This window comes from Phascolarctos cinereus, unplaced genomic scaffold (genome assembly GCF_003287225.1).
Source record: "Phascolarctos cinereus isolate Bilbo 61053 unplaced genomic scaffold, phaCin_HiC Scaffold_4;HRSCAF=312, whole genome shotgun sequence".
In the NCBI taxonomy this organism is placed as follows: domain Eukaryota; kingdom Metazoa; phylum Chordata; class Mammalia; order Diprotodontia; family Phascolarctidae; genus Phascolarctos; species Phascolarctos cinereus.
In genome coordinates, this window is record NW_027555847.1 from 657,019,349 (window position 1) to 657,031,399 (window position 12,051).

Below are 12,051 nucleotides of genomic sequence, written 5' to 3' on the forward strand. Positions count from 1 at the left end.
TTGCACCATTTATTTATATATAGGCTGTAGAACCCTTACTGGATTGGGAGCTCAGTGAAGGCCAAAACGATGTGGTTTTTCACGTTTGTATTTCAGTCCCTTCTAGAACAATACCCAGCTCTGAGGAGGCACCTAACGAAGGTTTATCGACGTGATTTTAAGAACCATCCCAGGGTGGCTGTATGAACCATCACAAGGCACAGTGACCAGGTATCGCCTGATGGAACAGCACCTCGAGGACCTTCCCTGGGAAATGGCTGACTAAGCAGCGCCCATCAGAACCTGCCCCACTGGCCAGCCAGGAGAGTCACCTACCACAGAGTACCGCCCCACCCCCAAACCCCACAATTTCCCCCATCCCTCGTCACAGACAGTCAAGAGTCTAGGAGACAGTTACAGAGCTGAAATTCACATTTTAATATTGGGTGGTCACACAAGAGAGACCATACACAGTTCATGAGCCTGTTCTCAGGCTCATTCACTCCCTCCCCAGGAGAGAGGACTGCTGCCCCACACCCGCTGGTCTTTGTAAAAATATCAAGAGAAAGATAAGGAAGCAGTGTGCAGAGGTCAACTCTGGGTCTGGCACATCTGGGCCCATCTGGCTACAAAATGGAATGCTTTTCAAATGGAATGGTCAGCTCTTTCGCCGCGGCCTCATCCAGGAACCAACACAGCCGCCCTGTGTGGGGCTGCACAAGCGCGGCGGGAAGCGGATTCTCCTCATCACCTTCCAGGATCCGCTGTTTCTCCATCCCAAGAGAAAGTGCATGAGGCCCAACCCCACCCCCAATTCCCAGACATTTCCCAAGGCCAAGAGAGGGAACATGAGGGCACCACGGGGTCCTTCCCCTTGACCTGGGGCATTCAGGCATAGGAGATCCCAGGCATTGCCATTCTGAAATCTTCTCACACCAGAGAACTTACCCTGGACAGTGTCTGTTCCCATTCCCTTCTAGGGACATCCCACAGTCAGATGTCCCCCCAACTCCCATTCCCCATTACTATCCCAGAACACAAAACTGTGACTGTTACCTTCAAAACAGCCGCTTTGCTTTCTCCTGTAGCCACAAACACGACCATTCGTGCTGCATTCAGTACAGGCAGAGTGAGGGTCACCCTCTCAGGGGGTGGCTTTGGGGAATCACTGATGGAGGCCACAATTTTTTCCTTCTCCTAGGGAAAATGAGTCCAAACAGCAAGACGAAATCATATGGCACCAGAGGAAGCAATCTATGGCCCTCAAACCAAACTCTGAGCTTGGAATGCTCTTGGCCTCCCTCCCAAACCCCAACACACACAGAGCCTGTAATGGGGCTGATTAGCTTCAACCCCATAAATTGGTGCCCTTGGCATCCTGGAAACCACCACCCAGTCCTAGGCTTAGGTCAGCAGTAGCTGGTATAGCCTAGCTCAACCCAACTACCAAAGCTGGCTTACCTGAAGGAGTGGGTGATCAGGGAAAAGGGAACATGTATGCCCATCAGGTCCAACACCCAAAATCAGAAGGTCAAAAACTGGGATCGTATCACCTTGAAAGGCCTGAGGGAGAGGAACAAACACAAGAAAGGCCACCCCTGTACCAGTCAGATGCCCGGCCCGGCCTCTGCCAAGTGAAAGGTCCTCGCTTTTGTGTTCAGAGACTCTGACTAAAGGCCTGTGGTGTCCCGGGAGCACAGTGGAAGGAAAGACAAGAGATGGAGACACTTCTGAGACTGAACACAAGCTTCTCCTGAATCAGCTTTTCTTTAGAGCACTTTTTGGACCTCTCACATGTGACTTACAACCTTGCAAATTGGGACTGTGGCATAATTATGATGTCTGTTTTATAGAGGAGAAAACTAAGACTCAAAGGAGGCAAAATAAGCTGTCATGGGGCTAAGACATGGCGAGGTAAGATTAGAATTCATCTCCACCAGCCCCCTACGTCCACACTCTAGCCTCCAAGCCACGACCTTAGCAGAGCCAAGCCATGACCACATCAGTCCTTTCAGGCCTAGGTTACTGAGCATGTTGGGCTGGGCCTCCTCCTCAGGCAGGGGGCCTTCCCTTCCATGCAGGAAGTGCTGCTGCTGCTGCTTGCTGTCACACAGCCAGATATGCTCAGGACACAGCTACATTATTAGTCTTTCTCAAAGAACCAGCTTTTAGTTCTATTTATCATTTCTGTGGCCCCCTTATTATCTATTTCTCCTTTAATTGTTAGATCTTCCTCCCTTTGTACTTCTTTTTGGGTTCTAGTTGTTGATTCTCTAGTTTTTTTTTTAAAAAAAACTGCATACTCAGTTCATTAATCTTCCTCTTCTAATTTGTTAATGTATATTTTCATACACTTATTTTTTTTCTCTGAGGCCAGCTTTAGCTACATTCCCCCAAATGTTGTCTCACTGATACCATTCTCTTTCACATAATTATTAATTATTATTATGATTTGTTCTTTAACTCAATTATCCTTCAGGATGCTACTGTTAGATCTTCATTACAATGGAAAAGTCTTTTTCCTGGACACTTTCAAAAATTATTGTTTGGCATAAAAACCATGAAATTTAGCTGCTATATGCTTTGGAGTTTCAAACAAGGGGTTTTTCTCTGGAGGTGATATGTGGATTTAATCAAACTGTATTTAATTTTCTCTATTTAAAAGTTCTGAGCAGTCTTAGCTCTTTTTCCTGCAGTGCGGTTTTTAATTTATCCTGTTCTTCTGGGAGAGCTATGATTTTTAAGTTATCTCTGTATTTTCTTCCACTTCTGCTTTTTAAAAAATTCCAAATCTGTCATATTCCATTTGACAACCTCTATTCTTTTTAGAGAGATTCACCATCATATTTTCAATGGGGCAATCCCCTACTGGGGAAAAGGGACAAGGTCCAATCTGGATCTGAGTAACACTAAACAAATCAGACCACACAGGTCCCAGGGTTTCTCTGAAGTGCCCAAATCCAAAGGGTTAGAATGGAAGCAGGAAGTGGGTTGCAGGAATGGAGAGCTGTTCTAGGGAAATTAGTACAGGCAGTGCCAGGGAGGCGATTGTTTGTCTGATTCAATTTGTTTCTCCAAAATCCTGAAGCATAAGCTTATGAGGCACGGGTTAGGCCAGGCAGGCTGCAAATACTGAGTAAGATCTCTTAGTACTTCAGTCATCTAGTGTTATTTCATGATTGTTGTAAGACAGACTTTCTTCCTTATTATTTCGTAGATTCTATACTAACTATTCCAGATTTGGTTCATTATTTTCTTTCTTTTGATAACTGTTAGCCAGGATCTTGTTCATTACCTGCCTCACTATTACTGAATTCCAGGCTCCAAGTAGTCACTTCCCCATTCATATCTGTGTCCCCATGCAGGGCCCCCTGGGGAATGGAAGCCCAAGAGAAGGAATGAGCAGTGGACAAGGGTCTTCCCTGGGCTCCCCCGCCCTAAGCCCAATACTTACTTCTCGAAGCTTCTCTGCATAGTCTGAGGCAGCCTCTTCCACTGGGAGCACAGGGTTAATGGTGATTACCTGGCTCTCTGGGATAGGCAAGTTCGAAAGAAGATGAGTCTATGGCAGACAAAGAAAGAAAATTCAGCCTTAACCCACATCCAGGGCACAACAGCCAACCAATTATGTCCAGGCTTCAACTCCCTGCTTCTCTAAGGCAGGCACAGTCTATCCCTCCTCCTCCACTGTGGCTACCCCTAAAGAACCCACTTCCCAGGCCTCGATGTACCAGAGATTTGGCTGTCCTCATCTTAAGATGAAAAGCTTACTGTGGAGGGACCTTCCATGGGCTCTATAATCTGGTCATCACTGAATAAATAAACTAAAAGGCATTCATTAAGCGCTTAGTGCCAAGTGCTACAGACAAAGGCAGAAAAAGTAAAACAATCCCTGCTCTCAGGGAGCTCAGACTCTAACTGGGGAAGACAACGGATAAAATGCAATTCAGTGGCTCACTGCACACCCTGTAAGTCCTAAAACAAGGAAGGAATAAAAGGCAAGGCAAGGTCTAGGGTCCTTAGGATGCATTAGCAGGCTGGATAATATCACAGGAATGGAGATGGGGGAGGGAGGAAAGAATGGCAGGTCTAGAGGGTATAAAGGCAGGAAGATGGTAAGGCCTGGAAGTCCACCATCTCATGAAGAGGATTTGAGGTGGTGGGTTCTGGGCTGCCCAGGGTCAGAGGAGGAGGGGAAAGCAAGGCAAGGGGGAAGGGTTATAATCCCCTTCCTCCCAGGAAGAGGCTGGCCCCTTCACAGGACCTGAGAAGCCCGGATATGAGGGAAGTGGCAAAGAAAAGCCAAAAGATTCAACTTATTTCTCAGTTTGATCCTTTTATGACAACTATGGCCCTTCCCTGCCCACCCCCACTCTTCAACTCAGTTGTGCTGGCTTCTCTTCTCCTAAAACTCCCTCTCCTCCCATTCCCCATCCCCTCCGCTCCGAAAACCAAACCAAACCAAATCAAACCCTTGAGGCAAAGGTTTGGTGGGATGCCAGGGATAGAAAAGCTCTAATTCCAGTTGGATACAAAGTGAGAAGGATAATTACAGCCAGTAGATTATTTATTATCTGTGTGATGGGAAAAAAGACCTATCATTCTTACGGATACCACAGGCAGATCACCAGATTTAAACCTCTACGCTTTAGGGCTCCCTGATGGCAATCAGACCCGTTGGTACACTACTTTGCTACTAGGGTGCACTGAGAGGCAGGCTGATTGGTCTACAAATTCCCCAAGTAGTTACTGATGGCAAGAATTGGGATATTCAGACGCAGTCAATAAGCATTTATTAAGCACCTACCATGTACTAAGCAATGAGGATACAAAAAGAGGATAGTCCCTGCCCTCAAGGAGCTCACAATCTAATGGGAAAGACAAGTAAAGAAATGTGTGCAAGCAAGCTATATACAAGAGAAACAGGAAATAATTAAGAGAGGGAAGACACTAAAACCAAAAGGGGATGGGAAAGGCTTCCTGTATAAGATGGGATCTCCGCTGGGCCTTGAAGGAAGCCAGGAGGCAGAGATAAAGAAAGAAATGTCCAGGCATGGGGGACAGCCAGAGAGAACACTCTATACAAGAGAAAGGATGCCTGTGTCACTGGATCAAAGAGTAGGTGGCAGGAAGTAAAGTGTGAGAAGACTAAAAACTGAAGTGAGGAGTTCGAAGGAGACTTGTACAAAGTGATACGGAACAAAGAAAACATATCACGATAAATGCAGCCAACATTTCTAGATCGCTTTCAAAAGGTGTGCAAAGCGCTTTACAGATAGAATTTCACTTGATCCTCACAAGAATGATACACAAAAATGGAATCAACCCTAAGAGTACAGAGTGAATACAACGCCCAGCAGTGGTCCCAGAGGCCAAACACGTAACACAACCGGCTCAGTGGGAAGACTGCTGGCTCTGGAATTCGAGGGCCTATCAGTGAGACCTTGGGCCTTCCTCACTTGTAAAAGGAGGAGGTGGAACTAGATGGCCTCCGAGGTCCCTTCCAGCTCTGGGCCCAGAGCACTGTCCATGCTCAGATCCAGTTAATGTGTTAGCTGATTCTGCTTTACTTTTTTTCTTTGTTATAAAGGATAGGCCTATGGGTAGTAGGGTAGAGATGACTGGGAAGTGATTGCTGACTGAAACAAAAGGCATCCCTCCCTGCTAGGGAAAATCTGAGGAACTCTGGGTGTGGAACACTGAATACAAAGTCAAGCTTGCTTGATGCATTGGCTAGTTTTACGGAACTTTTTTTTTTCTTCAGATTTATTCTTTGTTATAAGGAATGACCAGGCTGCAGGTAAGGGGGAAAGGAAGGGGAGAACAAGCATTTCTATAGCACCTACTGTGCGCTGTGCTAAGCACTTTACAATTCTTTCCTCATTTGATCCTCACAGGAACCTTGGGAGTGAGGTGCTCTAATTATCTCCATTTTACAGTACAGAAAACTGAGGCCATTCAGTGACTTGCCCAGGGTCATATAGCCAGTAAGTATCTGAGCCTGGATTTCATCGAAGGTCTTCCTGATTGTAGGTCCAGTAGTCTATCCACTATGCAACCAACAAAAAATTTGATAAAAATAAAATAAGCCTCAACAATCATTAAAATGAGTTTGTATATACCACTAGTTAGCATTAAGGCTATTTATTGTTAACGTACAGCCCAGTTTCAATTATTCAAATCAGATGATAATATTTAGGCAAGTGTTGGTCAGATACACCTTCTTCAAGAAAGATCTGAGAGTGACCAAATGACATCTTGACATTCATACAGGTTGTTGGTGGTGGTGGTATGGGTACTACAGAGCCTTGAAAGTGATACCCCTTCACAAAGACCCCAGCTCCAATACAGTGAAGATCACCACCTGTTTTGATCGGTGCGTCAGGTAAGGGCTAATAGAACCTGGATGATGTTTGGGCTTCTCAGCTTTGGTAGTTACAATTCTCCATTTGTCTTTTTAACGAGCAGCACCAGGATTCCCCACTGGAAAGATGAACCCCTCTTTTCAATTCTTTTCTAAAAAAAATCCTGCAGGGTTATCTCAGGCTTGGTCAGTGAGCAGATCAATCGATCAACAAGTATTTATTAAGCACATACAATATGCCAGGTGGTGGAATGAGCATTAGTCATATAACGACAAAAGTGAAAATGTGGTCCCTGGCCACAAAGAGCTTGGGGGACACCATACGAACACATATCATTTATATATGTATTAACATTAGTATAGAAATGAATACAAAGCAGTGCAGGGAAGAAGAGGGAGCAGGCTAGCAGCTGGGGGGGTAGGCCTTCATGTAGAAGCTGCTGGCATACACGCCAAGTCCTGAAGGAAACTAGGGATTCCAAGAGGCAGAGGGGAGAAGGAAGACTGTTCCAGGTCCGTACAGGGGACACCAGTGAAAAAGAAGGAGATGGAGTGTCCTGAGTGGCACAGTGAGTAGTCCAGTCTGCCTGGATCACAGGGTCGAGGGAGAAGTGATATGCAGGAAGACTGGAAAGGAGAAGAGATTTAAATGTTACCAGGAGCCTCTATTTGATCCTAGAGGCTGTAGGGCACTGCTGGGGAACATGATCAGACACACGCTTTAGGAAAATCATTTTAGCAGCTTTTGGTGTGGAAGATGGATCAGAGTGGGGAGACCAGATAAGATGGAGGCTGTTATAATAGTCCCAGGGAGAAGCAATGAGGGCCCGAATTAGGGTGGTGGTTGTAAGTAGAGAAGAGGAGATGTACAGGAGAGACGTACTACAGATGGAAATGATAGGATTAGGTAGCTGACTGGGTCTACAGAATGAGTACAAGTGGGGAATCAAGGTTTCCACTCTGGCTAATTACAAGGATGGTGGTACGCTGACTGTCAGAGGAACGGTCAGAAGAGGGACAGGTTTGGTGTGGAAACACAATGAGTTCTGTTTTGGACTCACTGAGTTTGGGATTCCTACGTAGAAATGTCCAACAGGCAGTTAGTTGGTGATGCTCAGCACTAGGGCCCAAGAGAGAGACTAAGGCTGAATGCATAAATCTGGGATTTGCCTGCACGGAATAGTAACTGAACCCATGGGTGCTGAGGTCACCAAGAGAGAGAGCCACAGTTAGTAGACTTGACATGGAAGATAAAATCAGCAAAGGAGATTGAGAAGGGAACATCTGGACAGGTAGAAGAGCCAAGGTAAAGAAAGCCTAGAGGGGAGGCTGTATCTAGGAAAAGGGTTCCGTGGATAAATTTCAGGGGTTCCATTAATTCAGATGGGAAACAAACTGCATCTTTATTTTCAATAACCCATTTTATCCATTTAAAAATATGATTCTAAGGAGGGGTTCATGGTCTTTACCAGAGGGCCGAAGAGGTGCATGGCACAAAAAAAGTTAAGGACTTTTCTGATCTAGGAGGTGGTGAGTAGTGTCAAGGAGTCACAATGGCATACAAACACAAGAGTAAAGAGATACAAAGTGCAACAAGGTGGTGCAGTGGATAGAGAATCAGCCCTAGCATCAGGAGGACCTAAGGTCAAATCTCACTTCAGACACTTACCAGCTATGTGACCTTGGGCAAGTCACTTAACCCTGTTCGTCTCAGTTTCTTCATCTGTAAAATGAGCTGCAGAAAGAAATGGCAAACCACTCCAGTATCTCTACCAAGAAAACCCCAAATGAGGTCACAAAGAATCACACACAACTGAAACAACTCAACAACAGTGTCAAATGCCAAGAGAGATCAGGAAGGATGAAGACTGAAAAACAGCTATTAGATTTGACAATGAAAGTACTGTTGGATGCTTTGAAGAGAGCAGTTTCAGTAGAGTGATGAGGTAGGCAGCCAGATTGCTAGGGGCTTTGAAGAGAGTAAGTGGAGAGGAATCTAGCTGACCTGTTGGAGGAGAGATATAGATGGTGAGAAAGGTAAGATTCAGTGGGGGGTTTTTAAGGATGGGTTGAGATTTGGCATGTTTGCAGGGAGCAGAGAAGGGATCAGTAGAGATTGAAGAACAGAGAGAGGAGACAGTGAGAGCAGTCTGTGGAAGATAAGAGGGGTGGCCACTTCACCACAGGCTGGAGTAAAGGAGAAAATGGTGGGGGATGATGTCAAGGGGCTGTAAAATGAGGAGGAGGGGTTGTCGGATGAGGAAGAAGGAAGAATAGGGGCTTCTTGACAAAGCCAGCATGTCAAGACCAGAGTGTCTAGGAGTTGGCTGATCATACAAATAATTTATATTGGAGGGGAGGAGAGGAAGGATGATTGCTCTATCTCATTTCGACTGAACACATTCCAGATGTTCTGGAAACAAAACTCAGGAATATTAGGAGATGCCAAGATCTGGCCAAAAGTGATTTACAGCTGTCTTAGGCAAAGTGTCAGGAAGGACTGGAAAGAGAAGATGACCAAGTTCGAAGCAGTGGCTCGTCAGCACAACCAGGTCTGGTGACCAAAGTGAGCGTCCATTATTTATTCTGACCACCAGTGAGACAGCACAGACTCTCTGGACGCTAGCACTCTGGGATGAGCTGAATTGATGAAATTCACAAAGGCGTCTCCAGAAATGGGAAATAACCAGCTTAAAATTAAGAGTCAGAAACAGGCGGACCATGAGGTAGAGTGTGAAAAGTAGTTACTCTGGGATGAGCAGGGGGTGTGGGAGGGAGTGTCTGTAAATACAATTACCATGGGTGACAGGCAGCCCAATTCATAGGTGACCTCTTGCCAGGATAGAACTATGTGCTCAGGCGGTGAGGGTAGGTTGGATTCAACACTAGTGAATTCAACAGCAGCTCCATGCTCTCACGCCATCACACACGCAACAGACTCTTGGCCAGCAGGCTGGGAGAGTCTTGGAGGGTCCAGCACTAAAGGCAGGCCTGATATGCACACCCTATCTCCCTAGATAACCCCAGGTAGGTTGGTATTCTTGCCCATCCAGGCTAATTCACCACAGGCAAGTCAGCCAAACTCTCTTAAAAGTGATCCATTTAGGTAGGGATATTACATATCAGGTCCTGACAAGTATTATGTCTAACACAGTTCCTAGCTCATTCTGGAGCCAACAAATCTACCGGTTAAAAATCTCCGGTAAGCAGAGTGTCTAAAGCCTCCTTGAGCTCCCGAAGTAAGTCTTGTACATACACAGTCCAATATGGTGCTATTTTTAGTAAGGGAAAGGTTGGCTCAACAATCTGCCCCACAAGATAGGATATCAAAGAGGCTACCTTCCACCATGGGCAATCCTAAATTGTAGAAGTCTAATTAACACTGTACTAATAATCTTAGGAGATGTTCTATTTACCCAGCAAAAGATCTGGGGCCAAGGTCACCAACTGATCATAACATAAATTGAAGTCTGAAGCCTTTAGAATCATAAACATGACTTCTAGCTCAAGTCTGGGTCAACTGTCACCACAGCCTAGCTCCTAAAAGCCCCGTGAGACTTCTGCAATATGGTCAGATAATTTTCCTGTACTCAGCAGCAGACTGTCATTTGGGGAGCCTGACAACAGCAACATAGCCTGCCAGAACATGGTCAACAAGTACAAGTTGGGATGTACAGAGTGCTGGTCTCTCAGTGAATCAGGATTTCAGCAAACAAACCTTAAAAGTAAAACCCAAGCATGAAACCGACTGCAGAAATAGATTCAGACCAGAAGACTAGTACTAGTTTGGCTGGCAAGATACAGGAAGTATTGGGGAACTGTTCTGATTGAACCTGGCTCCCAAAAGTTTGGGATTCTTATAGTAATAAGAAGTGTTCCCCTCCCTGTTGGAGTGTTGGCATGGTCACAGGACAGCATCCACTCCTGTTCAGCTGTACTGGCAAGATTTCAGGTATGGCTAGTTATATAGAGAATATCACCCTTATAAGGAGCCTGCGCTCTAAGAATGATTTTCTTCATTATAACCAGGCACCATACATAGCTCCTTAGGTCCAGGGAACAAACCCAGATCCCACACCCCTATTTTAATAAAGCCACCCCCAGGTCCCACATCCTGTTCCTTATGACCAGGCAACAGTAGAGAGAATAACTCTACCCTTTTTATAACCAGGGCACCTTATGACCAGGAACAACACCTCTGGATCAGACAGGGAAAAAAATGCCCCAAGTTCCTGAGAAAATGAACCTGCTCAGCTTTGGAACTCTTCCTCTGAGTGGAGTTGTCTTGTCTGGCAAACAAATTCGATTAGTACACCGTTATCTAGATGGCCAGGACCATCTGTGCTCCACACTCCATCCAGGCATCTTGCCATCAACCTTTGTGCATGGCCTACTCCCCGCCTCTAGCTAGAGAGTCAGTAATCAAATCAAGCCACCATGCTACCCCAGTGCCTGGAAAGGGAGTGTCGAATGACCGTCCCTGTGATTCCGTGCTTAGTAACAGTGTGTTGATTGACTAGCTGACGCCCCAGATGCTCACATCCCTGGCCACCACTCCTCACTTGTGTTGTCTCCCTGGACGGGAATGTAAGGTCTTTGAGGGCAGGGACTCTCTCACCTAGGTATTTGTATCTGCAGCGATTAGCAAAGTGCTTGACACACAGTAAGCATTTAATAAATGCCTTTTTATTCACGCGTTAGGACCAGACTGCCCTAGCTGCACCCTGGATTTCATGAGACCGGGACCCTTAGACCCCACGTGGCCATCAGGAAGGCTCCTGGTATCCAAAGCCCCCTTTCTACCACCTGGACTCCCAACATCCCACGCCCAAGTCCCGGGACGCCACAGAGCCCTGAGGCGCGAGCCCCCAGGCCCCCGCCCCTTTGTAATGAGGTCACCCTCCCCTTCGGGCCAGGCCCCTCCCCCCGCTGCCCTCCCTCCGCCCCGCACCCGGTACAGGCCGAACGTGCTGTCCGCGTGGTCGAAGGGCACGAGGCGCTCGTCGCAGAATCCCAGCGTCCAGTGCGCTGGGGCGGCGGGCCCGGCGGGGGCGGCGGCCGCCGGCAGCTCTTGGGCCAGCAGTTGGACCAAGCTCCCGCCCGAGAGCCCGAGGGAGAAGCGAGCCCCATCCCCAGCGCCCCCGGCCCCGGCCCGGCTCTGCGCCGCCCGCTGCACCACCACTTGCGCCAGCGACACGCCCAGCTCCTGGGGGCTCGGGAACACCGAGATGAGGCGGGAGCCTGACCCCGGCATCGCGGCGGTGACGGCGGCGGCAGGGGCGCGGGGAGGGGAGCCGGAGGCGCGCGGCGTGGGGCGCGGCCTCGGCTCCCGGGCGGAAGTGGCGCCAGTCCGGGCGGAAGGGGACGCGCAAACGCTTCCGCATCGGCAGCGCCTGCGCGGGCGGACTCGGGCATTGGCTGGTCCTCCTAGGGAGCCACTGCGGTGCTCGTTCAAGTGTCCGTTCCGGGGCGAGCGGAGCGATCACATCCTGCAACGCTGACCGGCCACCGGCCTCCGCAGCTCATGAGAAGGTCCAGAAATCACCTCCTTTGACCGTCACTGAACAGAGACCCGGGGTCGCTCCTCAAGTGACGGGCGGAGCGGCTCGCCCTCTCGGGACCCCCGTCCATCACGTCACACTTGGCCCGAGGCTCATTTCACTACCCGCCCCCCCCACGCTCCCCTTCCCCGCCCCCTCCGGGTCGTG

General features: G+C 47.9%; 1 protein-coding gene across 1 annotated transcript; it reads right to left on the minus strand.

The window, feature by feature from the left end:
• Positions 1-393: 393 nt before the first annotated feature.
• Positions 394-12,021, minus strand: PGLS (6-phosphogluconolactonase). The gene is made up of 5 exons (XM_020994857.2): positions 11,295-12,021; positions 3,434-3,541; positions 1,441-1,542; positions 1,036-1,176; positions 394-743 (listed from the first exon to the last, which is right to left on the minus strand). Exons 1-5 carry the CDS (start codon positions 11,595-11,597, stop codon positions 606-608), a joined length of 792 nt encoding a protein of 263 aa, XP_020850516.1. The 5' UTR covers positions 11,598-12,021; the 3' UTR covers positions 394-605.
• Between the last annotated feature and the right edge of the window lie 30 nt (positions 12,022-12,051).

What these genes read in the sequence shown, in the direction of transcription:
- PGLS (XM_020994857.2), bottom strand. Translation starts at nt 11,597, where the DNA reads ATGCCGGGGTCAGGCTCCCGCCTCATCTCGGTGTTCCCGAGCCCCCAG. An exon ending in ATGCAGAGAAGCTTCGAGAA is followed by an intron (nt 1,543 to 3,433) that starts GTAAGTATTGGG and finishes CCTCTCCCTCAG; the next exon opens with GCCTTTCAAGGTGATACGAT. An exon ending in GCAAAGCGGCTGTTTTGAAG is followed by an intron (nt 744 to 1,035) that starts GTAACAGTCACA and finishes ATGGAGAAACAG; the next exon opens with CGGATCCTGGAAGGTGATGA.